Here is a 27,626-nt window from a genome sequence, read left to right on the forward strand (position 1 = left end):
GAACTCGGGCTCCTGAAATTAGCCAGCAAGAGCTAGGCGCATCATCACCCACCACCACCAAGAACGTCTGTGCTCCTACGTTCCTGCCAAATACCAGCACAATTTAATATCTCAAGAACCACATCTAATGACTTTTCTTTTTCTATATCACAGTATTTCTTGGATTAAGTTGAAGGAAAATGTTGGCTCACTCATACAGGACCCCGTAGAGGGCAGGAGGCATGATATGGACAAAAGAGCCCAGCAGTCAGAAACCTTGGGTTTGAAGGCTTACTCTAACCAAAAATCTGTGAGATCTAAGAAAAGAAATTCACTAAGCCTCCACTAGTAGAATGGGGACCACCAGTCCCCCCAATGCAAACAACATGGGGAAGGGATGAGGCAACAGGTACTAAGAACGCTGGCAGAGTGGTTTCGAACAGACGCCCAATAAATGTCTAATGAATCTCAAAGTGACCTGAGCCCCGTCCTAGAGGAGAACCAGTAGACTCTGAACAAAGCAAGAAGAGTCGGAAGAGTCCCTTTCCAGTAACGGCAGCTCCCATCAACAATTTGTATAAAAAATCCAACATGGACTGAAGCTCAGAGATACTCAAACTGCTTTAACATTATGCTACATACACAAAGTCTACTCTACACACACATTACTTCCTTCTAACCTTCAAACTCCACAATGTCATGAATCTTGATAGTGAAAAGAAGCTGGAGGCACTCATCTAGGATTCTGAGTACATGCCTCAAGCACTCAGTCAGCACCATTTCAAAGCACTACACGTGCAGGTGGGATCTCTTTCACTCAGAACAGCAGCCCTGTTGGGCGGGCACTCTAGTTACCCCCATTCTATGAAGGAGGGCTGGGGCGTGGAGATCACAGGGCTCGTCAGCAGCAGAACTGGGCTTGGGCTCTGTTGGGTCCATGGTCAAACGAGCGAGACTGATACAAAGCGAAGGTCAAGCAAAGCTTTATTTCGCGCCAAGCATCGAGAATCAAACTGACCGGCCAGGGCCGTCTCTTGCACAGAGGCGACCCCTCCCAGCCTCACAGACTTAACTTTTATAGAGTAAAGGCCATGTGGTTGAGCCTGGCCACACACAGGTGGCCAATTGAATTACAATTCACCCTACAGTAGCTATTTGAACTAGCCTACCACTCTGGTCAGAATTGGCGCCCAAAAGGCAGGACCCACATTCTTGGGTGGTTAGGGAGGTGCTTTCCTGATTGGATGTCTCCACCTGGCTTGACTCATCCTTGTATTCTGGGCTCTGTTACCTCCCCCTGACCTGACACGTCCTGGTATATGGGCTCTGTTATCAGGGGCTAGTCAGTCATATTTTACTGGTTTCCTAGACTTGTTTCTAAGAAAGTTCCTCTGGGGAGGCAGTGTCAATCTAAGTTTACGGCATAAACAACAAAATGGCTTGCTCTGGCTAAGCAGGCCCTTACAAACTCCACAAGAGCTGGACGGCTACATCTCAGCCACTCTGCGTCCCTGAGATACTACAGTGAAAGTCCTGGCACACACTGGGATTTTAAACTTGAAGCAACCCTACCTACCCGCATTGGAACAATGTTACCATCCAGGTAAAACCCGGAGGTCACCACGCAACCCACCAGCTTGCTCTTCAATGCCAAAAACACAGCCTCCAGCCTAGATTATGCCCACTGTCCAGAGACGAGATGCAAAATACACTTGCAAAAAAAGACAGAAAACTACAATTTTCTGACACCAAAACCAAAAACCTTCAGCTACCTCTTATCCAAAGGAAAACTGAAAATAAAATCTGCATCCTCAAAATGTCTTAAATTTAGAATTCTGACAGGGAACTTGGCAGTATGTGTCAAAACTTTAAATATGCATCCCCTATGACCTATGAAGTCTACTTCCAGGGTCCCTCTTACAGAAATACTAACATGTTTCCATACTAAAGATACCTGCAGAAGGAGGTTTACTGCAGCAGTGTTTGTCAAGAGCAAAAACAAAAAATAACGTGAATATCCAGCCAGTCAGTCATCTTATGGCAGAAATACAAGATGGAAAACCATGCAGCCAGTGGGGAAAAAAGAGGAAACTCTAGACAGACTGCCATCTAGTGATTCTGGACATGCTAGCAAGCAAAACAGCCAGTGACAGAATATATGCAGTCTGATCCTACATTTATTTAAAAATAAGCTAGGTTTGCACATATGTGATATATACATAGAAAAAGGCCTGGAAGAATACATCAACTCCCTTGAGAAGAAATCGGGGGGTGGCGGGGGGCAGGAAGGATCATCTCTCATTTTTTACCTTCTAGAAGTCTGAATATGTTTGAAGTTAATTTCTTTTGAAATAACAACATAAATTTGTGAAGTAAAAAGGATTTGGGAGGCTAATTTCTAGAAGGAATAGAATAGTTCAGAAATGCCCTTAAAACAGAAACTCCCTTCTCCCATCCGCAGGCCTGGGAGTGCACAGGAAAGGGAGCACGGTCACAGAACCTCCCAGAAAAGCTCCTTCAGGATGCTAAACGCAGTCGTCCAGTTCAGAGATCTTTACAGCAAACAATGCCTCCTTTCAGACGACATCATAAATGACATACAGGTCCAAACGAAGGCTTGTCTAGTTAAAAAATCCTAGGAAGGAAACATGTAAAATCAGGACTTACACAGAACAAATGACTGAAGCCGCACGGTTTCACTACACTTTATTCGAAGTCAGCCCTACTTTCTAATTATTCGAGGGAACTCAAAATCTAGTGTCCAGACGTAAATACCCATCATGTACTGAAAAATAATCTTTACATTTGTGCTGTGACCCAAAACTGGCACGCTGACATCCTACGTGAGGCAGACACGAATGGTCGGCCCCCAGTACAGAGCAGAAGTCTGGAAGCGGCCCAGCAAGTGCGCTCTGCTCTCCTTTATTACCTCTCAACCCGGACCGTTATCTTGCAAAGTTACACACACCACAATACACCTTTGCACAGGTAATTTTATTCTCTCCTGTGGGTGTCAACAGTGCTCACAGATTGGAATTTGAAACATTCAGAAAGCACATACCTGAATATCGTCACATTTCGTTACATCATGATTCAGTAACTATTAAACAGTTATGTCTACTAAATACAGTGAACAAAATGGTACAAACGTTTACCATTCCCTTGTAAACAAGGCTTTTGTGCACAACAGTAACAAATGGAATTAATGCATACCACAATATCAATGAAGAAAGACCTTCTTTTTAAATAAACTATTCTGTTTATAAATAAACTCTGATTTTTTTTTTTAGTACACATTTACAGACCTGATCAATAAAAAGAAATAAGACATTTAAGAAGAAAATATTGAGAGATGGACCACTATGAAGAACTCACTAGGAAAAGTGGTCAGAAGCAAGCAAAGGACAACAGGGAATTAAAAGTACTGTCATACTGCAGCCTAGTTCTGTTAGATTACACCAACACAAGGACAGGATTGTCTGGGAAGGAGCTCATTTTTACTTGAATTCCAGCAAGTTGCAATCAATCTTGTAGTACACATAGGGGTAGTATTCCTGTTGACTCAGGTTTAAGCCTGGAATATCCATAGGAGCCTACAGAAAAACAGGAAAGTTATCCAAATGAGTACTTACAGAAACCAAAGAGAAGAAAAAATTAAGTATTACCATTTACCTTCTGATTGAACACCTACGCTGGCGCTAGGTGTAGATGTTTATGCTAATTTAATCCGACTTACACATTATTACTCCTATTTTGCCAATGAGGAAACACAGTGGGTAATAAAGCCAGATTTAAGCCCTCACGGACTCCAAACCCTGTATGTGTTTAACCATGACCCTATGATCCTTTTTTATACATAATGTATAAAATTACTTTTTAAATCTCAGGCTTGGGGTCTTCAGTTAACGGGGCACGTGGCTTCTTAAAATGTTGACTAGAAGAAAACCAAGTACAATTTTAATGATATCACTTACTATTTATGAATGTTTTAAGAATATACTGGTGGGAGGGGTGCCTGGGTGACTCAATTGGCTGGGTGTCTGCCTTTGGCTTGGGTTGTGATTTCGGGGTCCTGGGATCAAGCCCCGAGTTGGCTCCCAGATCAGTGGGAAGTCTGCTTCTCCCTTTTCTCTGCCTCTCTCCTACACTCATGCTCTCTCCCCCTCTCTCAAATAAAATCTTAAACGAAAAAAGAATATACTGGTAGGAAATTATGTATCAGATAGTTGAACCTCATGTATTTTCTTGACAATTACATGAAAACGTAGAAAGTAATTTCCTGCATTTTCTTCTTCTATCAAGAAGAACTGTTGTGTCATGGGTTCTAACTAATGCAAATGTAAGGTACTACCATCCTAAAAAGGAAAAAAATCAAGATTATTTGAAATAAAAACCCACTACAGTTTTAAACATCAGCAAGAGTTTGGTTATACTCTGTTTGAAAACACACTTTGCTTACACCCACTGTCTGAAATAAGATAGAAACATACCAGTATAGAAAAATGGTAGCTCCCTTTAAAATACTCCTATACTGACTTTGCTACTTGTCCCAAATACAACTGAATTCACTACTTATTATCTTCTTCTCTGAAATTTATTAACTTCGGTAAACAAGTAGGATAGTATCGCTGCTTGCTTCTTTACTTCTGCAGCTATAAACATCTGATCTATAGCAACACAATGACTGGCGTAGAAGCAAAAGCACTGCTCTAACTAGTATAAAACAGGGTAAACAATGTAAATTACCTGCTGTGTTTATCTAACAAATTAACTGAGGACCTCAAAGTAATAAAAAAATAGATTAAATAAACAATATTTACTATCCCTTTTCCATTTATCTCCTTCCAATAATTTTTTTCTGAAATTCATTCCAGTTCCTACTCCTCCAAGGCACCTAAATTAAGTGCTTACATCAATAATGGCCGCCGCGCTGCTGTCTAGATGTTTGTACAATTCGTGTAATACTTCTCTTAGTTTCTTCACTGTTTTCTTATTGGGCTGAAGGAGCATTGCTTGGAAGTTCACTGGCAAGCCATACCTTTTCAGGAAGCAAATGTTCAGTATGTAACACAAGTAAACATATAAAGAGATTTTCTTTTCAAAGCAAATATTCTTGTAGTCTTCTTTAATCAGTTAATAGAGAGAGAGGGTACATCATTTTAAGGACAAGTTCAACTAATATACAGAGAAACTCTGATCTTCTCTGGTCCTCACTGTCCACTAGAAATCTTACCTTAAAATGAGAGCCCACTGCCTTAGGATTTACTTTTAATTACTCTTCAATTTTTAATCTATGAATACCCTCAGTAATAATACGTACACCTAGGAGACACCTTCATGATAAGGAAACAATACAATTACATCTTTAAAAGTCAATGAAATTTACAGCTACAGATAAGTATTTTGAACTACTTTTAATATGAGCAAAATATACAGAGGATCACAAGATGATTGAGATTTTTAAGTATCTCAAAATAATAAACTATTTTAGGTTAATATGAAACAGAGATTTCAAATAAATCATCAGTATACTATGTACCAAACTACATGTAAAGTATGTGAAAGATCTTCTTTTAAACAAATATTAGCTAAATACTTTATAATCTACTTTTAACTTCACACCAGCAACGAACCAGGGAGTACAGCAGTAAGGATTGCTTTTTCCAAACCTGGCATCAAGGACAAGACTAATATGAAGGTAGGATACTGACAATCTCTCCCTCATGGTTGTCCTTTTGGTTTCTCTGCATCAATTTCCTATTACGACTGTTGTAACAAAGAGATCTAATGTAAAGGGATCCATAAACCCTTCATTTCCAAGTTTCTTGATCAACTTTCTTTACCTTAAAACAGACTCAACAAAAACCCTCAACGCTTTCACATGAATCCACGCAATAAACGCCTCACTGAAATTTACTTTCAGCCACCGTACAAGTGGTCCCTATAAAAAGGAAAAAGAAAATCACCACAAATTTGGTCTTGAAAATGGCCATTAGAAATAAATAAATCAAATATTTTAAAAGGAGTGACTATCCAGTAAGAATTTACAGGAGAATTAAATCACGTAATAATTCACTTTAAAAATGTTTCATACATTTCATCTTAAATAAGATTAAAAGGTTAGCCACTACACTATAACCTCAGTAGACACCAAAATTCATGGAACCTATTTCACTACACAGAAAAAGGCATAAATTTTAATGGAAGCAGTTTAAACTGATATACAATATAGATATGCCCTAGATCTGAAAACCAAAATATAAAAAACTTAGTATGCAATACATGTCAGACAATTAAAATAGAATTCAACTTATAAACAACTTCTCAGGAACAGGATAAACAGTTACGTATTAAGTTATTTAATACATATCTCTAGGTCTTAATTTTTTCATAAAATATCAGGTGTGTTGATCTAGATCCCTTAAACCTCTTCACATTCTGAACTTTTAATGATTCTATTATGTAGGATAACTTCTCTTTGAACTTAAAATATTTGGTATAATTTCCAGTACTAAATAAAAACACTCCTTTAAACAGATTTTAAAATAACTTAATACTGCCTTTCAGTACATAAAAGATATACGTGATCAGTTCAGCTGAATTATTTAGTGAACATCATTAGGTTCATTTGACGTACCAACCAATTAATTGAAGCAAAAAGGACAAGACAATGTGAAAATCTTTGGTTAAAGTATCTGTTCTTTAAAAAGGCTCTGGACCTTCTTAATAAGTTGGTTCTACTGGGCTTTACTTGGTTAGGATTAGTTTTCTCCCAACGGAGATGATATGGTTTATAAGTACTTAGGAACAATTTTAAATGGGATTTGCTTTTATTTTCTCTTGCATTACAAGAGAAATAAATTTTCACTCATCACCCCTTTCATGCAAGCTTCTAGCCTTCACAGTAATCCAGCACTCAAAGATGACAAGGAAGTTGACACCATCTTCCCTTGTCACTTTTCCACCCCCTTTCCCAATTTTGCCTCAAACATTCGAACTCTCCAGTGGTTTAAAAAGAAATTGCTTCAGTATAATATTGCAGCATTAAAAAAATTTGCCTCAAGGAAACGAAAATTCTTCCTGAAAGAACTATTACTTAGTTAAAATAATACCTCACTACATTGCATTTAAAAATTAATTCCTGGGACGCCTGGGTGGCTCAGTTGGTTAAGCGGCTGCCTTCGGCTCAGGTCATGATCCCAGCGCCCTGGGATCGAGTCCCACATCGGGCTCCTTGCTCCGCAGGGAGCCTGCTTCTCCCTCTGCCACTCTGTCTGCCTGTGCGCTCTCTCTCTCTCTCTCTGACAAATAAATAAATAAAATCTTTAAAAAAAAAAAATTAATTCCTGATACAGATTTGGATGGAGTAATTAACTGTAAGGCATGGATTTTCAAGATCTAAGTTTGCTTAGAGAAAATTCATTTTGGTTAACAGAAAAAGTAACTAAAATCAAATGTCTTACAGTAAAATCAGTTTTCTCTTTTAAATAAAAAGGAAAAAGCAATACTGTCTTTTCTTCTGCTTAACACTGATAATACTAAATATTAAGAACACATACAAACTGCTTTTTCTTGTCGGTAGAAAGCCTGTTCATTTCTTCTTTATCTGCTTTCATCTCCTCTTCATTATACTGGAAGTCACGAACGATGAATCTAAATTTGGAGTGGGGGAGAAACAAAATTGTCCACCCTGTGTATACAGGAGATCCAACAAATTAAAAAACAAAAAATAATAATCTTACTTGTTCTCCCTGGCTTTGTGTCTGAAGTCATCAACTGCCTTCCTGAACAAGGTGACATTACAGAGATAACTGTCTTGGTCCTCGGAAAGAACACTATGGGGAAAAAACCCAAAAAAGTCCATTTAAAGCTTCATATTGATTGCTCTCTTTCACACCGAGGGCAGAATTCACAAACAGGAGGAGGAGGAACAGTACGGTGTGGCAGCCCTTCCCAAACCACCTCCAGGCCAACCACCTGTACTGCCTCGGGCACTGGGGGCGCTCCATGTTTCCGATGTGTTACTTTACAATGCCTTAACAGCCCTATGCCATCTACCTCTTCCTAACCCAACGAAATCCAACATTTAATCAAGTAAAATGTCCAAACTCTCAAAACCACGCTTTCCCATCTATCAGTGCCAGGCCGGATGAGGCAAAATCAGTAACTACTTTATTCCAGAGGCTCTCTGCCTCCTCGCTAATAAGCACCTTCTTCTCTTCTGGAAACCAAATTCTCTCTACCACTCTCCAGCCCAGCCCTGCCCAGCCCACGAAGGCCTGGCTCACCCTCTCTGCACTGCCAATACCTCCTACCCCGGATCCTTCCTTCTCCACTGCCCCCAACATCTTAACTCAGAAACAGACCAAGGCAATGGTCTAAATATCCTCTGACAAAACACTTTTCTGCATCTCAGGGCTTCCTCCTAGGCTCCAGAAGAATCCCAGTGAGGTGAGAACTTCTATCCAGTCATGGGTCTCATGGACATCACCGGAAAGACTTTCCCAGACATAACTGTAGGGAAATTTGAACTGTCATATAAATTCCTATGGGGAAAAGCCGTTTGGAAAGGCAAATTGTTCTGTTCGTGCATACGAGGACTCTCGCTTGGCTCTCAAGTTACCTACAGCTACTCATGTAGAGAATCCCACAGGCGGGGCCTACAAAGCCATACACTGAATTGTTCAACAGTGATGAGGCTGGGGCAGGAGCATCACTTAATTTTGTATGGAGGGGTCTCTTTTCCCTTCTATTTTCCAAGTATTAGGGTTTTTTGTTTGTTTAGTTTTTATTTACAATGTGGTACTTCTGAAATCCCAAAAAATAATATTTTACAAACCTGAGTGCTTGTGGAATTCAAAGATACTTTACTAAATATGAGGGAGAAAAAAAAAAAAAGCAAGTTTAGTTTTTCCAAGAAGTCTAAGAACTGCCTGGTTAGCAGTCAACGCAGGTAAATTCAGGAGGCAGTGACAATACTTAATGGCAGAACGGCTATAAGAACTGAGGCCACCTGGCTCTCGGTCTACCTGTCCAGCAGCAGGACCAGCAGACGCCTCTGGGAGGACTGATCACTGTCATCGCTGACAGAGAGAAACTCAGCTACTCTGGATCTGGAACAATAAAACTTCCTTTTCAAAGAGGTGCCCTCTTGGGGCACCTGTGTGGCTCAGTCAGTTAAGTGTCCAACTCCCGATTTCGGCTCAGGTCACAATCTCAGGATTGCCGAGAACAAGCCCCCTACTGGGCTCTGAGCTGGGAGTGGAGCCTGCTTAAGAGTCTCTGGGTTCCTTCTCTCTCTTCCTCTGCCACCTCCACCCTCACTCTCTTTAAAAAAAAAAAAAAAAGGTGTCCTCTCTGGCTGGCTCTGTCAGTAAAGCTAGAGTGTATGACTCTGGATCTTGTGAGTTCAAGCCACACACTGGGTGTGGAGAGTATTTAAAAATAAATTATTTTGAAAACTTAAGAATTAGGGTGCTTGGGTGGCTCAGTTAGTTAAGCCTCTGCCTTCAGCTCATGTCATGACCCAGGGATCCTGGAATCGAGTCAGGCGTCAGGCTCCCTGCTCAGTAGGGAGTCTGCTTCTCCCTCTGCCTCTGTCTCTGCCTACTGCTTCCCCTGCTAGTGCTCTCTCTCACTCACTCACTCTCAAATAAAATCTCTAAAAAAAACCAAACCACACACACTTAAAATTTAATAAATAAATAAATAAATAAATAAAAGGTGCTCTCTCAAAACTGTTACCCTTAGTTCTTACTCCTGGTGCCTATCAAATCCAAGGCAAGGCAGCTACCAAGCGAACAAAACTCAGTAACAAATCTTTAATGATCTTCAGGTCTTCCAGGCTTACCTCTGTAAAATGCACACTGTGATCCAACAAATCCAAAGCCAATCTGACAGGTGAGTGCAGACCCCTAACAATATTCCTCCACTACCATAGTTATCTTCTAAATTCACACAGTACTTTGCCGTTTTAAAGACCACCTGAAAAGCATTTGATGTCTGACACAGCTCTGTGACAATGAGCAGCATGTCTATCATGTAGAGACCTGGGTCACAGCAAAGTTGTTTGGCTTATTCAAAACCCTTATGGTGAAGAACCCAAGATTAAAAATTCAGTCTTAGGACTAAATCCTGCTGTGCTACCTTATTAAGTAAAAATAAATGAAACCATTTGCTTTTCCTTCCTACCCCCAGAAAAAGATATTCCTTAAAACATTATAAAAAACAAACCATGAGTCCTTGGTATAATGGACTTTCAATCATTTAACATGTACTGAGCCTCTATAAATGTGACCGGTTCTTGTTACGTATTGGGAATAAAACTAAGACAACTTGGTTCACTGACCTCAAAGCATGGGTCTAATCCAGGAAACAGAAATAAATGATACAATACAGAATTGCAAATGTTACAACAGAAGATATATGTGACATATTAGGGCAAAAAGGTAACTGATACCATCTCAGGGGAGATCAAAGAGTTTCACAAAAGCAGTGATGCCAACCGGAATTGTGAAAGACAGGCAAAGGAGAAAACATGCCAGTAGAGCCCCACATGCAAATGCACACAGGTGTGGAAGAACACGGCGCATTTGGGGCTCTGCCAGAAATAGCCACAGCTGAACAGAGTACAGGGATGGGTGTGTGTGCACGCTTGTGTGCGTAATAGACTGGTACACCACAAAAGTGAAAATGGCAGCAATGCGGGAGACTGATGAGAGGGAAGAGAAGAGCGGAGATAAAGGAGACCAACTAATGGCAATTCCACCAGTCCAGGCAAGAGATGGAGAAGCAGCAGCTGTAGCTGGGGGCGGGTGGGGGGAGTTAAAGTCAGTTGAAACATAAGAAGTTGTTGGTATCTGACCATTTTTTACCTACAAAACAGCAATTTTGTATGAGTCAACCAAATGCTACTGAAGGTAGAAATAACACAGCTGTTAGACTGGGTCATGGGAGGGCAGGTGGGGAGGGAGAGGTACGAGTCCAAAATGACTGACTACCACGGTCTGGTTTGGTAACTAGGCACATGTTGCTGCCACACACTACAAGGGAGGGGGCGACCGAGGCTGAGATTCGGGGGGATAATGTCCTATCCATAGCTACCTGTGGCGCAGACATGTACAGTGCCCAGAAGGAACCCAGGTGTGGGAGTCTGAAACTATAGGGTTAGCCAGGCTACGAAAGGAGATTTCAGAGTCCCAAAGCTGCAGGCAGCGGTCAGAGCCCTGGGTGTGGCTGAAAAGGCGCTGACAGAAGAATAAGCTGTCCCACTAAGACAGAAGAGTCCACGTCTAGACTTGCCAATACTCAGGGCTACCAGATTCTCTCAAGCTCACTCAGGCAATTCAGGCGTAGAAGCCCGCAGGCTGCATTACAGATTAGTTCAGGGAGGGAATGTGCAGGAGGTCACAGGGGCAGAGATGATGGTGCCAGCAAGACAACAGCTAAAGTGATCACTTGAGAGTCCAGGCTCAGCGGGAGAGGAAGCATGGCTGGAGGAAATCAACAATGTCAGAGCAAAGGGGTGGGGACTAGAGATGTGGACAAGGTCAAAGAGCAGATTCTGGGACAGTAGAAAAGATGGAAACAGGTCTCAAGTCATGATCCCTGGGTCATGGGACTGAGTCCCACACGTCAGGCTCCTTGCTCAGCGGGAAGCCTGCTTCTCCCTCTGCCTGCTGTTTCCCCTGCCTATGTGCTCTCTCTGACAAATAAACAAATCAAATCTTTTCAAAAATAACAAAGAAATAAACAATGACAACAAAAAACTCAAGTGGACGTGATGATTTGTGAGCTGCAGGGATAGGGGAGATGAGAAGCCAGAAGCTGGAGGCATTTCAAATCAAGCCAAAACCAGCATGACTTTAAGTGACATTATGAAATCAAGGCACAGAAACAAAATGAAAGCCAGGAGAGGAGAGAGTTAAAAGAGTGCCATCTTTTCATCTTGGACTGTGCCTAGAAGGGAGCTTAGTTTAGCTTAACCCAGGCTACATCAGTCCTACTACGTTCAAATAAATGACCCAAATGCACTGCTTTAGTTCTGCTGTTACACACTAGAAGCACCATCCTCACGCAGGTATAACCATGCCTGAAGGAAACAGCCATGTCTTCCAGACATTTCACGGCATTTTCAGTCGCCCATGTGGGTAGCCATGCTTCTGGAGCTCAGCAGCTCTGCCCACCACTTCGGATTTCTTAGCTCGGGTCCTAAAACTCAGAACTGCCATGTTCTCTGTCCCTTAATTAATCTTCCTATGTCACTGCCAAGGCATCTCTCCTGCCTTTCTTCATAAAAGTTATCTTTGCAATCCCTGCTCTGAAACACAGGGGAAACTTATCTCTGCACAATGGCAAGTACAGGTTTTCCTAGGCTTTTGTAGCTGGGTTCCTCTAGCTCCCTCACCAAAAACCTCTGGGGAGCACCAATGTGTCTGTGGTACTGTTTCCAATAACACAGAAAAGGCCAAAGTTAACTAGTGATCGGACCTGGTCAGACTACCTTCACAAGGAAAAGCAGACAAAAAGGAAAGTGGTGATCCTGAGTACAAGTGAAAAACACCTGTCTCTGAACAGTTTTTCCAACAAGAAGCAGAACAGCAGCCCAGCCTCCACTTCCTTGGCCATAACTGTGCACAGCACTGACACACAGCCTTGCGCTTCTCCATACAACAATGCTGGGAGTTCAAAGTGTCCAATGATTTTAAGACTTAAGTAGAATATTTTACAAATAGCTGGATTCTAAGCATTTTTTAAGTGAAATTATCTCCTTGAGATTTGAAGACCGTATTTTTCAATTCATTATTCTACCTCACAATTCCACTTTCATCTTCACTGCTCCCAAGAGTAAGGACTCAAGTGCCAAAAAGCAACAAGTAAAGTACTACTACTTACAAGTGACTTCAAAATGAAGCACTCTGAACAATTACTAGCATACAGAAGCAACTCAAAATTGTTAGTTATTATGATAAGCTAAAAATCCAGCATCAAGTCTTAGAGATACTTCCTGAACAGTGGACAAAATTCCAAATTAAGCCACCCCAACCTGTCTGCCCCACATGAGTGAACCAGCCTGTCACAGGGCTAGGGGAGCTGTGCTGTTCTCGTGGACTAAATTTTAACAGCTAAACTTCCATGTCAGTGGTTCCAAGTGTCTTCTGAATGGAGACGCAAGCAAAACAGAGGTTCTCACAGACGGGTGGTCAGGGAGCACTTATTCGTCATTTAGAAGACAGGTGTTGTCTATACTGAACTCTTACTGGTTGGGATTTCTTTCCTTTAAGCTACTAGAGTAATGTTCAAGAGATGCAAATCTCTGAAGTAATATTTTAAAAGTCCTTCTTTCAGAGTAAATCTGAAACTTATCTACACACCACTCCCTTGGACCTTGGGTCTGGCATATGTACAACCTGTGAGGACACTCTGTATACACTGGGTCCTTGGGTCTCCTCCCTCCCCGCCTCTCAGATATAAAGTCAACCTCTATGGCTTTAATGTTCTACAGAGTACAAAGGTATAAGAAGTTGTCATCTGTCAAGATAAACAGCTTCAGTGGGAAACTAATATGAAGATTAAGGCTTTCCCTTAGTCTTCAGCTGGTGTGAACTGAAGGTATTTCCCAAACTGGGGGGGGGGGGGGACTGTGATGGGCAGAGGTTTGCGGTTTAGTTCTCAAAAAAAAAATCAACATTTGTGAAACTACAACAATCATATTACCTTATATTTTGTATAACTTATCAAGCCTTAAAATAGTCTCATAATGTGTACTGGGAAGGTGCTATGTGCATTTTACAGACAAAGAAAAATGAGGCCCAGAGAAGGTAAAAGACTTACCCCAAGTCACACAGCAAGTTGGTAGCAGAACCAGCAACAGAACTCAAATCCCTGGATCCAGCACTCTTTCCATTATACTAAGCTACCTCCCATATGACACAATGAAACTGGAAAAGAAAATATTGCATGGGCCTAACCTTACTAATACCACCTCTTTACTATCTGCTATATCTTTTTCTCCCCACATGTTGCCACCTCTTGAGGCACAGCCATACAGAAGAACCCTGGGGGGCTGCATATACACTGTATTTAATATTTTCTCAAAGAACATCTCACAGTACAAGACCCAACATTTAAAAACCTGACTTTTAGTCCTAATTTTGTCATTGGACACTGGCACAGCCAATGCAGTCAAATGCCTTGGGCAACTATTGAATTCTTCTGAATTTTTACTTCTTTATCCACAAGAATAACTGCCCCAACTCTTCACAGAATTGTAAATATCAAATTAGACAATGTATATCAAGCCATAAATTTAAACACTTAGTTCAAGTTTTTTTTCAATGCAAAATAAGATTAGGTAGAATCCACGCTCACTGGAAAGTGAGATCAACATGATACTCTAGCAGCCATTTTGGTATACTTCCTTTGCAAGAGAAATGAAGAATTATAGACATGGAGTAGATATACAATAAATATCGAACAAAGAATTTTCAGAAGGTGGCACAGCATGGCAGAAAAAGTACCACACCAGTGACCTGGGTTCTAATTCTAGCCCTGCCATTAATGAGATGTGTGACTCTGGGCAAACCCCTTCACCACTGTGGCCTCAAACTTCTCCATCTATAAACATGAGACAGTACAGATCAGACTGTACAAGGTCCCTTCCAGTGGTATGTAACTGTAATAACTAAAGTTAACTTCTTTATAAGGTGAAAAAGATGATCCTGAAACCGTAAATTTACCACAAAGAAAAGATAAAGCTATTTCCTAACCCAACATCCCAATTATAAAAAGGAATTCTAGGAAAGAAATGGGTTTTACAAAGACTACTACTTACTTGCTAGACCTTGGAACTACCATTTCAGCTAGTGTTTCATACTGCTTAATCCAGTCATTGTGGTTTAACCTGCAGAAAAGATACAGTAAGTAGTGGAAAAGAAAAAACAATCCCTGCCACATCCAAAAAAAGAGAAAAAAATATGGGACAAACAGGAAATTCAACTAAGTATACCTCAAATCTATGTAACCAAAAACAAAAAAAAACCATTTTTTGAGTTTCCTACTGAGAATGAATTTCAAACACAGTGAGTGGTGAAGCAAGAAATACAGTTCACCACTCTTATATCCAGTAACTATTGCAAAAGAGGCACATCCTAGAACTAAGTTTGGAAAGGAAATAAGCAAAGTACAGATTTTAAATGACTTTTAAACTTCAGAGTTAATATGCATTACCTTATTAAAAATAAATTAATTTAAAGGCCATATTGAAATCTCTATCATGTCTATTCACTGGCCGGATCAAACTGTATTTACTAAAAGCACAGCGTACCAGGAAGGATTGAGTAAATTAAGTGACAGCAAACCATGCTGTACAGAACATTGTGCAACAACCCTTCGTAGAGACCAATGGTTTTGGGTGTGTGCAGAGAGACAGTTACGTTTGCAATTTAATGAACTTCAGTATTTGTAGGTCACAGAGTGAATAATTCAACATGTAAGGTATCCTAGGTCCTATGTTTCAATTACAATGTACAGAAAACTAAAAATTTCTGATCTTAAACACAAACTTTCAATAAAGATTGCGGCAAATCTTTCACCCGAGCAATGTTATTTTCCTACACAGTATAAAGACACAGATATACAGAAGTTTATTATAAATAATCAGTGTTCTAGTATTCTGCAGTAAAGGGAGAAAAGCAGAAGTCAGATAATATTGCAGACACAATAAATTCAATGCAGGTGCTTTTTCCCAATATTTCCAGTCTCCTAACCAGATAAAAAATGCAGAGCAAAGCAAAGGATGAATTTGTGCAATGATACTAGGAAGAATCCCCAAATCTCTCACCTCAGTTCGGATCCTCCAAAGATTTCCTGACAGCGAGACTTTAATCCAAGTCAGAAATGAAACCATTAACAGTGTTTCTCTCTCATACACACACGTGCAGTGCGCACAGAGTTCTAATCCTTCCTATGAGTGTCCAAAGGTTTCATTTTACCAAGATTAACTATGATCAAACACTAACACAGAAGACCTAATCTGAGGATTTCAAAGGGTTCTCTAATCTAGCAAACCATGCCCAGAGCCTAGGCCTGTTTTCGTAAAGACAGTTTTCCGGAAACACAGCCACATCCATTCCGTAGGTACTGCGTACAGCTGCTTTCAGCTACAACCACAGAGTTGACATGGCAGAGTTGAACAGCTGTTAAGAGACCCTTGGGCTTGCAAAATGTATAAAATATTGACTATATGGCCCTTTAAAAAATAAATTTGCTAACCCCTGGCCTAATCCAGCCTTTGCTTCTTAAAGGGTTTAATTCATCCTAACCAATCACGAAGATTTTTCAGAAAAACAAATACAAAGAGCTTCCTACTTTGAAAAATCTAAAATCTGTATTTTTAAAAATCCAATAATTTAGCATTATTTAATTTTTAAATAAGCCCACTCTACTAACCTGCTAAATTGGATTAGAATTTCAATTTGTAACTGATGTCTCCATTACCAGATTATGAACTCAATTCTACTACGTGTGCCATAGGAATACATGTTGGTTCACAGAATGAAGGACAATGTAATAGTCCCTTTACAACTGGGTTCCAGGGGACACTTCAAATTACAGTATCAGATACTAACATTTTTCTTACATTTCAACAAGTAAAAAACTTTTGTAATAAAGGACATACTTGGGAACTACAACCAGTAACGTGACGAGATACTCTGAATCAAGAACAAAGTCATCCTTCTTCACAATTTCCGCTAAACTTCTAGTTAGCAAACTTCCTCTGAGGAATAAGAAAAAAATAATCAGGCTGATAATGCCTCCATAACACAAGTAAAGAAACAGCAGGTTAATTACATTCACATATATACTATATATACATCTTGTGAAATGGATTAATCTTATTAATGTCTTTACTTTGTAAGAAGTCAAAATTTAACTATTTCCCAACCCCACTATTAAAGAAATGTCAACATTTATCAAAATTTGCCTCTAGTATCTCCCTTTGTGTTTGCTTTAATTATTATAACTCAGCTCTTCTCTTGATTACATGTATAATACCTCGACTGGGCAAGTGTTATTCATTATATGTCAATTAAAGTCTATTTCACGATAATTACAAAATTATATCATCTAAGGACAACCTCTGATTTTCCTCCCTCTCCCTGGGTATCATCTGATACTAGGCAATTTTGGTTAGTTAACCCAATAATCAACTCTTTCAAATCAGTCTTCATTTGGTCTCCCAGTACATTTCATAATGAAAATGACTTGCCCTGTTTGTACCACTGATGGTATCCAACCAATTTTCCCTCTGGAATATGAACACGTAACTTTAATAGTTAAATTCTTAAAGCTACATTTGCAGTAGTCACAGTAGAATGAGATCATGAAAACATGTTCTAGTTTTTAAAAACCTAACAGGTAAAAAAGCTAAACCTGCAAAACAGAAAAGCACATAAATTACACTGTAAAAGGATTCTTCAGTAGAATTCTTTTAAGCAGCAGGTAATTGTTATGCAATTAAACTATGATTTAATTTAAAACAATTTCAGACAGTTTTTCAGTAAAAACTCAAATGCATAAAGGGATAAACTAAACAAGTACAATAAATCAGCCTTGCATCTGTTTTGACTAGCCTGACTTAATAAACTTTTCTCCAGAAGTAAACAAACACCATTTTGATTACAGAAACAGCATAAACTGGAATTCACTAAACCCCAACAAGAGCTCGTTCAGAGCATGCTAGAGTGCTTCCCCAATTCTGAATATTAACATATACTTGATGTGCTTACGCATTCTTCCGTTCCAAATTCTGAAGATTTCCTTTCAAGTTATTATATGCGGATGCTCTAGATTTCAGGTCATTGTCAATTTGAGTCACTCCCTTTAAAAAAAAAGAAAAATAGGCAAAATTTTCCTAAATCTGCCTATACTAACACAAATAATGTAGCCGTACCTCAACATTTACTTTAAAAAACACCATCCCTGGTTGCTGATGTAAGAACTATTATTTTAAAAGCACAACTTTAAAAGGTCATTTTAAAAAAATAACCTACTTCATTTTTAATAACCCTGATAATTTCCATATGAATCTTTTCTACCAAAGATAAAGTTTTAGTCCACATATATTTTAATTACTGTTATGACATTACCTCTTAAAACACGTAAATGGAATCTAGGCCACTGGGTACAGAGATTATTGATTAAAAGGCTTTAACTTCACAAGGCTGAAGGATGAATTTCCCAAAAGTAATAAACTACACAGTTTTGTTGTTCACAACACCAGTATTCTTACACAAACTATTTTTGCAATTAAATTACAACTGTGGATGAATATATTTATAAATGTTACAGATGCTGATTTTTCAAAAAGAGGCCATTTCTAAAGCTACAAACAATTTAGGAACAAAGTACAAATCACAGATTTAACATTTGAAGAACTAGTTTCAACTCAGCTCTACTATTATTAGCTGTGTGGCACCGGGGTAAATCAATTCACCTGTGTGAGCCTCTTTCCTCATATATACTAGTATCAGATAATGATGATTAGATCCTTGATAAGGATCAAAAGAAAATAAGGCTCAGTCATACTAAGAGCACCATATTATATAATCAAACTACTCATTTTCATTAAATTAAAATGATGACTTCAGTTTTTAAATCCTTAATAATCTACTTATTTATATATTTAACTATAGAGCATACTGTTCAAATAGTCATTGGGAGCCAGGAATAAAATCTGTCCAAGTGATTTAAACCACAGTTTTCACCCAGATGATAACAATGTTGACAATTAAAAGGGCACTATTTGCCCTGTTTATAGCTTCAGGTAAGACTTTTACGTTTTCTCTCAAGTTCAAAGACTACAATATAAAAGGAACTCTTAACATGGTGAGTTCATGGATGAGCTTCACAGATCTGTGCACTCCCTGAAACTGTACATAAAATCATGTGTATGCGAATACATGCATTTTGGGGGGGCGGGTAGAGGACTGATATACTGAATGTCAAAAGGTGTCAGAGAACCCATAAAGTTTACTATCTAATTCAGACTATACATAACCATGCTAAAGTAATCATTCTCATCTACCTGAATGACTACTAAATCTTTGATCCCAATTTCCTGTTCTACACAATCTCAATTTCCCTTAAATTTGTATAAATAATAAACACAGAATTTTAGAGTTTACTTTCTTAAACACTGTTGAATACAATATTTAAGTTAACCACTTGAGTAAGTAAACACCACAACTTGGATAATGTACACAGCAAAAGTGTTACATTTTAACATCTTTCTTTTTTGGTAAAGTTGTACTAAGGGTGGCTCCCATTTGCATCAATCATGTATCATTTAGCTGCTTTGTCAAAGCCTAAAGAGTATTTCCCAGCTAAATACTTACAAAATAAATAAAGCCATTATAAATCAGTGTGTCCTACCTACCTGTGTCATTTTTTAATCTTACCTTGGCAATTATTTCAGAAATATTTTTCAGGGACTGCTTGATTGGATACTTAGCCATGTCCCACTGAAACCTTGTTATATAAGTAACCAAGTCAACTGAAATAAGGAAATAAATTAATCACTGAGAAGCAACAGACTGTTTATAGTTTCCAACACAGCAGTAACTTTTTAATGCTGAAATTTGCTTTGATAAAATCAGTAAAGATGTCATCATTACTGGAGAGTCCTGATTTTAAAAATGTGGAACTGTATTAAGTAACATGGATTAATCAACATTTTTACCTTGTAATCTGACTAGATCTCTTCTTACTCAAAATTCTGTATTTTTATATATACACGTGTATGTGTGTATTAATGCTCCTTCTAATGTGATGGCTTAAAAAACAGAAAATGCATATACCCATAATATGCCTCATATGTAGGAGAAAGAGACACAAAGATAAGAAACTACTGCAAACTGTCTCCTCAGTAAGTAGAATTTGACAAAAGTATGTTCCTTCTTTGCCAACTTACTCCAAATGAAACTAAATCTTTTAAAACCAGGTGATAATTGTTTCTAGGAGTCTAAACTTCAACGATCTACAAAACACAAAACCTTCCACATTCAAATGAAAAGAATAAAAAATGCATAGTCAAAGAGACACTCAACAACTATTCCCTGTTTTTGTAGCTAAGTCATTCATTCACCTTATGTAAGTCAGTATCAAATCCTGAAATATTAGCTTACCTCCATTGGCCAACAGATTCTCTTGAACTTTATCTTTACTATCCTCCAATACATCAGCCATATACTGAGCCACTTTTTTAACCACCCTTGGGAGGGGAAAGAAAAAAAAATCAACAACCATTTTCAGGAAAAAGACCTAAATTCCATGCTATACAATGAACATACCTCATATACACATGAATCTGACTATGTATGTTCCCATTATACCTATCTGTATAATACAGAACAAATGAGTCATAACTTCTATAAATAAGGTTTTAAGGATAAAAGGGACAAAGATTTTATTATATATGTGAAGATCAACTGAGTAAATGTAGAGTTTTAAAGAGACTACATGCAGTATGTTTATTAAGTTCGGAAAGAAAGTAATGACAAACTAGTGAGAAAAATACATTATATGACAAAAATGCGTCAATGAATCTGACTGCAAGGACCAACAACAAAGGACGGTGGCTGGGAGCTAGCATTCACCACTTAACGTGTTTTCACTTAGGAAAAAAGAGATCTGACAGGCAACAGAATACAAGCAACAGTAATGATGAGTTGCTGTATTATTTATTCATTAAATATTTAATGAGCATCTACTATGTGCAAGGAACAATGTTAATACCCTAACTACTGAGGCACCTAGATATCACCTTGTCAATCCCTTCATTTTATGTAAGTAAAGATGCCAAGATATGAAGAAAACAAATGACTTAATCACAAAAAGTCACAAAGTCACAAAACCAGCTAATGGCACAGCTGGGAGTAGAAACATGCTGTCTGGACTTTGGTGTTCTTTCTCCAGTTCCATGTCTGCCTCTAGCCCTGGTTGGGATACAAAAGTAAACAAGACAAAAAACAAACAAACAAAAAAACCACACACACACACAAACACACACACAAAACCCCCCACTAGTTTCATACTGCTTAAAATCAAAATGGAGAGATACCAAAAGACACAAATGACTAAACACAAAGCAATCTATGGTTAATTGTCAGCTGAGAATACCAGATTACAGAGAGAGAAGCATAAAGGAAAAAGGGACCACTTCCAACTACTGTAATCAAGAAAAGCATAATGACTCATGAGCAGGGCAATGAAGGACAGGAATGGTTTTGAAAAGATGATCAGATGGGAAGAAAGTATATTTTTGCTGCAGGGCATCCTCTGAGTCAAGATCAGGAGGGGAAGAAAAGAAAAGGCATTCAGAGGATGACAAGGGATCCAGAACTGCCCAGAGTGCTGTGTTGAGAAGGGAAGTTAGGCTGGCAAGGTAGCCTGGAGCCAGACTGCAGATAGCTAGCCTCCGACGTCAGACTTTAGAGAGAAGTGTAACATGGTCAAAACAGGGCTTTAATCTGAGGACCACAAGTTCAATGGCAGGGAGGGCAGACAAATTAAACTCCTGCAAGGGAAAGGGTGCCTCAAGCATCCGACTCTTGGTTTCGGTTGAGGTCATGGTCTCATGGGTCCTGGGGACGAGTCCCGTGTCTGGCTCCGTGCTCAGTGGGGAGTCTGCTTGAGATTCTCTCCCTCTGCCCCTCCCCTAACTTGCACACATGCCGCCCTCACTCCCTCTCAAATAAATAAATAAATCTTTAGAGGAAAAAAAGAGAAAAGAAAAAGAAAACTCCTGTAACACGAACCAATAAGGGCCAGAAAAAATCCTATGCTAAATGAACTCAAACCTAATAAAGTACAACTACAGAAAAAATTATGTAAGCTGCTAAGTCTTCAACACATTTAACTTGGGATCTGTACATACACTTGGCTGTGTCTCCAAAATTCACTTATCCCTTTAGAGGAGACAAGCCATTATTCCCATGTAACTTCACAAGCGTCTTTTAAACAGAACCATTTGCTATGAACATGCAAAAATGGTCATATGTTTACCACAGAAATAGTTCAGAGTGTAGAATTGCCTTGTGTCAAATTTATAAACTGAGTGTGTAATTCAGAACGTCCCAATTTCCCTGTGCATCTCTACAAGAGTATCTATGTCAAAGTACACACGGTCGCCTTGAAAACTGCTCTGATGATTAGATTACTTGATAAGTAAAAACTGTAATTTACTCCACGTATCACAGTGTTCAGACTTTAAAAACTGGAACATTTAAGTCATTTAGCTACCATCTGTCAATTTTACCAAGGTCTAACAGCTACAGAATTTTTAAATTCCTCATACGTTTCAGAAAAACTGACAAAGACAAGATTGCCTAAAAGTGCAGAAAAGAAAAGTGGACAAACAGCATAGGTAACTTTTTAATTCCACAACCAAATGAACTACATTTAACCTAAAAACTTTCCAGATTCCTTCCCTAAAAAACGTGAGCAAACCCTACACTCTATTCAGGACATTGCAACGGTGACTTAAAGACCTATATAGCGCCACTGAGGTGATTAATAAGGATCCAAATAATTACGTTCTCAGGGACCTCCCTTCCTCACTGTGATGAGGGGATGGGACTGCAGGGAAGCTCATCAGCTCAGAGATGACAACTACAAAGGGTTTCCTCAAACTTTTCTGAACTAAAAATGTCTCATCAAGAAACCAAGAATGTTCATACCATCAATTATTTTCACATTTGCCCTACAATGAATGCATGGACTCACTAACTGCAAAGTTACTTTTTCTTTCATCCTTTCACTCATTCTTTTTGCCAAGTCCCTTGTCTTATATAAGGCTTTTAATATCTCTTGCTTAATCCACTGTACACCTGTCTCCTAACTAGCTTTTTTGCCTTTGATATTAAAGACCATCAGTCCATCTTTAGGTCTACTTACTTACTACACACTGCTATGTTCAAAGGTCTCTTTGCAACATCAGCCTCTATTAACCAGAGACATTGCATTATGGTGGTTCTATCAGAAAAGCCTAATAGCAAACATAGGAAACCCTTCCAAGCAGACTCAAGAATAAGTTCCCTTACAGCGCCAGTCAAATATACATTTCTAAGACTCTCCAAAATTCCGTATCTTACAAAATTGTACTTATTTACTCAACCCCTAAGTATTTAAATGCTCCATATCCCAAGAGTCAAAGGGATTGCAGACAAAGGCCAATCAATCAAAATGCAAAAAGTGATCAAGGATCCCATTTCCATCTTCAGCTGAAATAAAGAGCAAGTAGGTATCAGGAGTGACTAAAACTGTAGTTTAGAAAAACTCTTTTACTATAACTGAATTTTAAAGACAAGAGTATTACTCTTGTCTTTAAAATAAATGGCATAACATTTTATTGGGTCAAAGACTTAAAATTGTTAGGGTGCCAAAACTCCCCAAACTGACCTACAGATTCAACACGATCCCCATCAAAATTCCATCTGACTTCTTCCCAGTAATTTGACATGATCCTAAAATTCATATGAAAATGAAAGGAGTTTAAGAACACCCTTTAAGAACAGTTCTTAACAGGAGTTAAGAACGGTTTAAGAAAAACAGAGAATTCACACTTCCTGATTTCCAAACTTACTACAAAACTGCAATAATAAAGACAACGTGGTGCTGGCATAAAGACAGAAATAAGGATTAGAAAGAAATGTAAAATAAAACTGAGAGACCATCACATTTATGTTTAGCTGGTTTTCAGAAGGGGGCCAGGACAATTCAATGGAGAAAAAAGTCTTTTCAACAAATGGTGCTAGGACAACTAGATACCCACATGCAAAAAAAAAAAAACCAAAAAAAAAAAAAAAAAACGAATTTGGGACTCCCACCTCACATCATACACCAAAATTAAAAAGGATGTAATAAGACCTGTGGCCCCTGGGTGGCTCAGTCAGTTAAGTGCCCAACTGCTGATTTTGGCTTAGGTCATGATCTCAGCCCCTAGAGTGGGCTCCATGCTCGGTGCTATCTGCTTGAGATTCTCTCTCTCCCCCTGCTACTTCCCCTGCTCACACGCATGCACTCTCTCTCTAATAAAATCTTAAAGAAAAAAAGGGGGGGGGATGTAAGACCTAATATAAAAGCTAAAACTATAAAACTCATGGAAGAAAATAAAGCTATAAAACTATGTCACCTTGAATTAGGCAATGGTTTCTCAGACATGGCATCAAAAACACAAGCAACAAAAAACAGATACATTGCACATTAAAATTAAAAATTTTATGATTCAGGGGCACCTTGTTGGCTCAGTCAGTGGAGCACCGACTCTTGATCTTGGGATTGTGAGTTTGAGCCCTACACTGGGTGTAGAGATTACTTAAAAATAAAATCTTTTAAAAAATTTTTGGGAGGCACCTGGGTGGCTTAATCGGTTAAGCATCCAACTCTTGATTTTAGCTCAGGTCATGATCTCAGGGTCTACGGAGCCCCACATCAGGCTCTGTGGTCAGCGGGGAGTGTGCTTGAGATTCTATTCCTCTCCCTTTGCCCCTTCCTCTGTTCGCATGTGTGCACTCTCTCTCTCCCTTTAAAATAAGTAAATTTTAAAAAATAAAAAAATTGTGCCTTGAAGGACATTATCAAGACAGTGAAGACAACGCACAAAATGAAAGAAAATATGTGCAATTCACATCTGATAAGTGATTTGTCTCTAGAATATATAAAGAATTCTTATAATTCAATGATAATAAGACAATTAAAAAATGGGCAAAGGATCCAACAGACATTTCTCAAAAGAAGAAACACAAATGGCCAGTGCAAATGCATGAAAAGATGCTCCACACATCACTAATCATTGGGGAAATGCAAACTGAAAATGCAATGAAATAATACTACATCACATCCACTAGAATGGCTATAATAAAAAAAATGACTGGTAAAAAGTTTGTCAATAATGTGGCGCAATTAGAACCTCTATACACTGTTAGTGGGATTATAAAATGGTGCAGCCACTTAGGAAAAATTCGGCAGTTCCTCAAAATGTTAAAAATAGAGCTACCATATGACCCAGTAACCCCACACACCTAGGCACATACCCAAGAGAAATGAAAACATAGGAATTACACAAAAATTTGTTCACAAGGGGCGCCTGGGTGGCTCAGTGGGTTAAAGCCTCTGCCTTCAGCTCAGGTCATGATCCCAGGGTCCTGGGATCAAGCCCCGCATCGGGCTCTCTGCTCAGTGGGGAAACTGCTTCCTCCTTTCTCTCTGCCTGCCTGTCAAATAAATAAATAAAATCTTTAAAAAAAATTTGTACACAAATATTCATACCAGCATTAATCTTATTAGCCAAAAAATGGAAATAAACAACCTAAATGTCCACCAACTGATAAAGTGATTAATAAAATATGGTATGTCTGGGGGTGCCTGGGTGGCTCAGTGGGTTAAGCCGCTGCCTTCGGCTCAGGTCATGATCTCAGGGTCCTGGGATTGAGTCCCGCATCGGGCTCTCTGCTCAGTGGGGGGCCTGCTTCCCTTTCTCTCTCTCTGCCTGCCTCTCTGCCTACTTGTGATCTCTCTCTGTCAAATTAAAAAAAAAAAAAATCTTTAAAAAAAAATATGGTATGTCTCTACAATGGAATATCCTTTGGTAGTAAAAAGAATTATCGATACATGCTACAACACGGATAAACCTTGAAACACTATGCCAAGGAAAAGAAGCCAGTCATAAGAGGCCACATATTGTATGATTCCATTTATATGAAATGTCCAGAATAAGCAAATCTTATACATACATCAGAAAATAAAATAGCGGACAGGGAATAAGGGGGACAAGAAACAGGAGGTTTGTGATGGTGGCCGTGGGAGAATGATGAAAATGTACTGTACTGACTGTGGCAATGGCTGCACAACTCTTTGACCTTAACTAAAAATCACTGTACAGGGGCGCCTGGGTGGCTCAGTGGGTTAAAGCCTCTGCCTTCAGCTCAGGTCATGATCTCAGGGTCCTGGGATCGAGCCCCACATCTCTGCACAGGGGGGAGCCTGCTTCCTCCTCTCTCTGCCTGCCTCTCTGCCTACTTGTGATCTCTGTATGTCAAATAAAATCTTTAAAAAAAAAAATCACTGTACATTGTACATGTGAATTGCATGGCACATAAGTTATATTTCAGTATCAATATTAAAAAGACAGTCACCATTTTCATACTTCCAACAGCTGTATTTTATTGTACATAAATTGTACCTTCATGGGGTGCCTGGGTGGCTCAGTCAGTTAAGCATCTGCCTTCAGCTCAGCTCATGATCCCAGGGTCCTGGGATCAAGACCGACATTGGGCTCCTTGCTCAGCAAGGGAGCCTGCTTCTCCCTCTCCCTCTGCCCCTGCTACTGTGTGCACGCTCGCTCTCTTTCTCTCAAATAAATAAGATCTTTAAAAGTAAAAAATTTTTAAAAAATTTAAAAAGAATCTCCATTAAAAAAAAAAAACTATACCTTCATAAAGAAGATTTACAAAGAAAAAAGTCCTTATTTTCTAAAACCATTCCAATAAGCAGAGTATTACATGTGATAATAAACCCAATGTCCAGGTAGCCTGATAACAGTGACCCTCATGTGGCTCCGCATGAGGGTCATGTGGCTACGCATACAAGTACATTACCCTTCTACAAAGGCATCCAGTTTAGCCAGTTCATCGGACAAACCAACCAAGACATCCAGTGTGCCAACCTAGAAGGGAAATATACCATTTTACTACCCAGGTTTCATTACCCCCCTTTTGTTTTACAAGGCAATACAACATCTTGATTTAGAGATCACAAATCTTAAGTTTTCTGTATTTTAATTTCATAATGTGCAAGTGTGGTTAAAAAATGTTTGTCAGATGTTTCAAAGCTATTTATATGTATAAGATAATCCTCTAATTCATGGATACAACCACTATTTAAGATGTGCAGATTCCATAATGGGAGGCCTATGCCTCTGCCTGTACTGCCCAGTGACAAGTGGCTCACCTGAGGTCATGGTTACAACAGCAGCACTTAAATAGGGGTTCATGACTATCAGTGTCCCAAAGGAATTTATAACTCCCCAAATATTAAGAACCATCAGTTTTAAGTATTTCTTAAATGAATATGATGTATAACTGTCTGCTAAGTTAACCAGCAACATAAAAATATGATTTTTTCCATTCTGTAAAATTACTGACAGCCTGCTTCCCTTTGAGGCTGTTAGATTAAAGACCTTCAAGAAATGTTAAATAAATTAACTACATTAAATAACTAGGTAAGATTTGCCAAGTATGATTAAAGAGGTACAGTGGTAAAACACATTACTAAATATTATATGAATTCAATTAACAAAACATTGGGTTTACTGCGAAATTTAATATATATTACTAAGACTTTTCACTTCTGAAGATCATATTTGTAAATGTAATGTATCAAATATTTTCATAAGATTTCGCATCACAATTTAAATTACAATTTAGAAAAGCACAAAAGTCTTAAAAAATGTCCTCTCATTTTGATAGTTTACTTCTAAAATCTCAATTTCCTCATTATTTAAAAACTAAAGATCAAAGAGACAAGTTTTCAATTATGCCAAGAGCTAGAAATGAGCTTTTTTTTGAAGGAACCCAGATATCTCATTT

The 27,626-nt window shown here is 38.8% G+C and overlaps 1 protein-coding gene across 2 annotated transcripts in view; it reads right to left on the reverse strand.

The window, feature by feature from the left end:
* Positions 1 to 2,138: 2,138 nt before the first annotated feature.
* ATP6V1C1 (ATPase H+ transporting V1 subunit C1) overlaps positions 2,139 to 27,626 on the reverse strand; it is a 41,819-nt gene continuing 16,331 nt past the window's right edge. Inside the window, exons 3-14 of one of the 2 annotated variants that reach the window (XM_080803016.1) lie at positions 26,637 to 26,704; positions 20,166 to 20,251; positions 19,440 to 19,534; positions 17,769 to 17,860; positions 16,658 to 16,756; positions 14,813 to 14,881; positions 7,722 to 7,814; positions 7,539 to 7,632; positions 5,823 to 5,920; positions 4,891 to 5,017; positions 3,481 to 3,572; positions 2,139 to 2,614 (exon numbers count right to left, since the gene is read on the reverse strand). In XM_080803016.1, coding sequence (XP_080659142.1) covers positions 2,605 to 2,614; positions 3,481 to 3,572; positions 4,891 to 5,017; positions 5,823 to 5,920; positions 7,539 to 7,632; positions 7,722 to 7,814; positions 14,813 to 14,881; positions 16,658 to 16,756; positions 17,769 to 17,860; positions 19,440 to 19,534; positions 20,166 to 20,251; positions 26,637 to 26,704 — 1,023 coding nt within the window. In that variant the 3' untranslated portion in view covers positions 2,139 to 2,604. Of the gene's footprint in view, positions 2,615 to 2,661; positions 3,573 to 4,890; positions 5,018 to 5,822; positions 5,921 to 7,538; positions 7,633 to 7,721; positions 7,815 to 14,812; positions 14,882 to 16,657; positions 16,757 to 17,768; positions 17,861 to 19,439; positions 19,535 to 20,165; positions 20,252 to 26,636; positions 26,705 to 27,626 lie in introns of those variants that run through there. The other variant, XM_080803017.1, reaches the window with a different exon arrangement.

This window comes from Martes martes (genome assembly GCF_963455335.1).
Source record: "Martes martes genome assembly, chromosome: 4".
Classification (NCBI taxonomy): Eukaryota; Metazoa; Chordata; class Mammalia; order Carnivora; family Mustelidae; genus Martes; species Martes martes.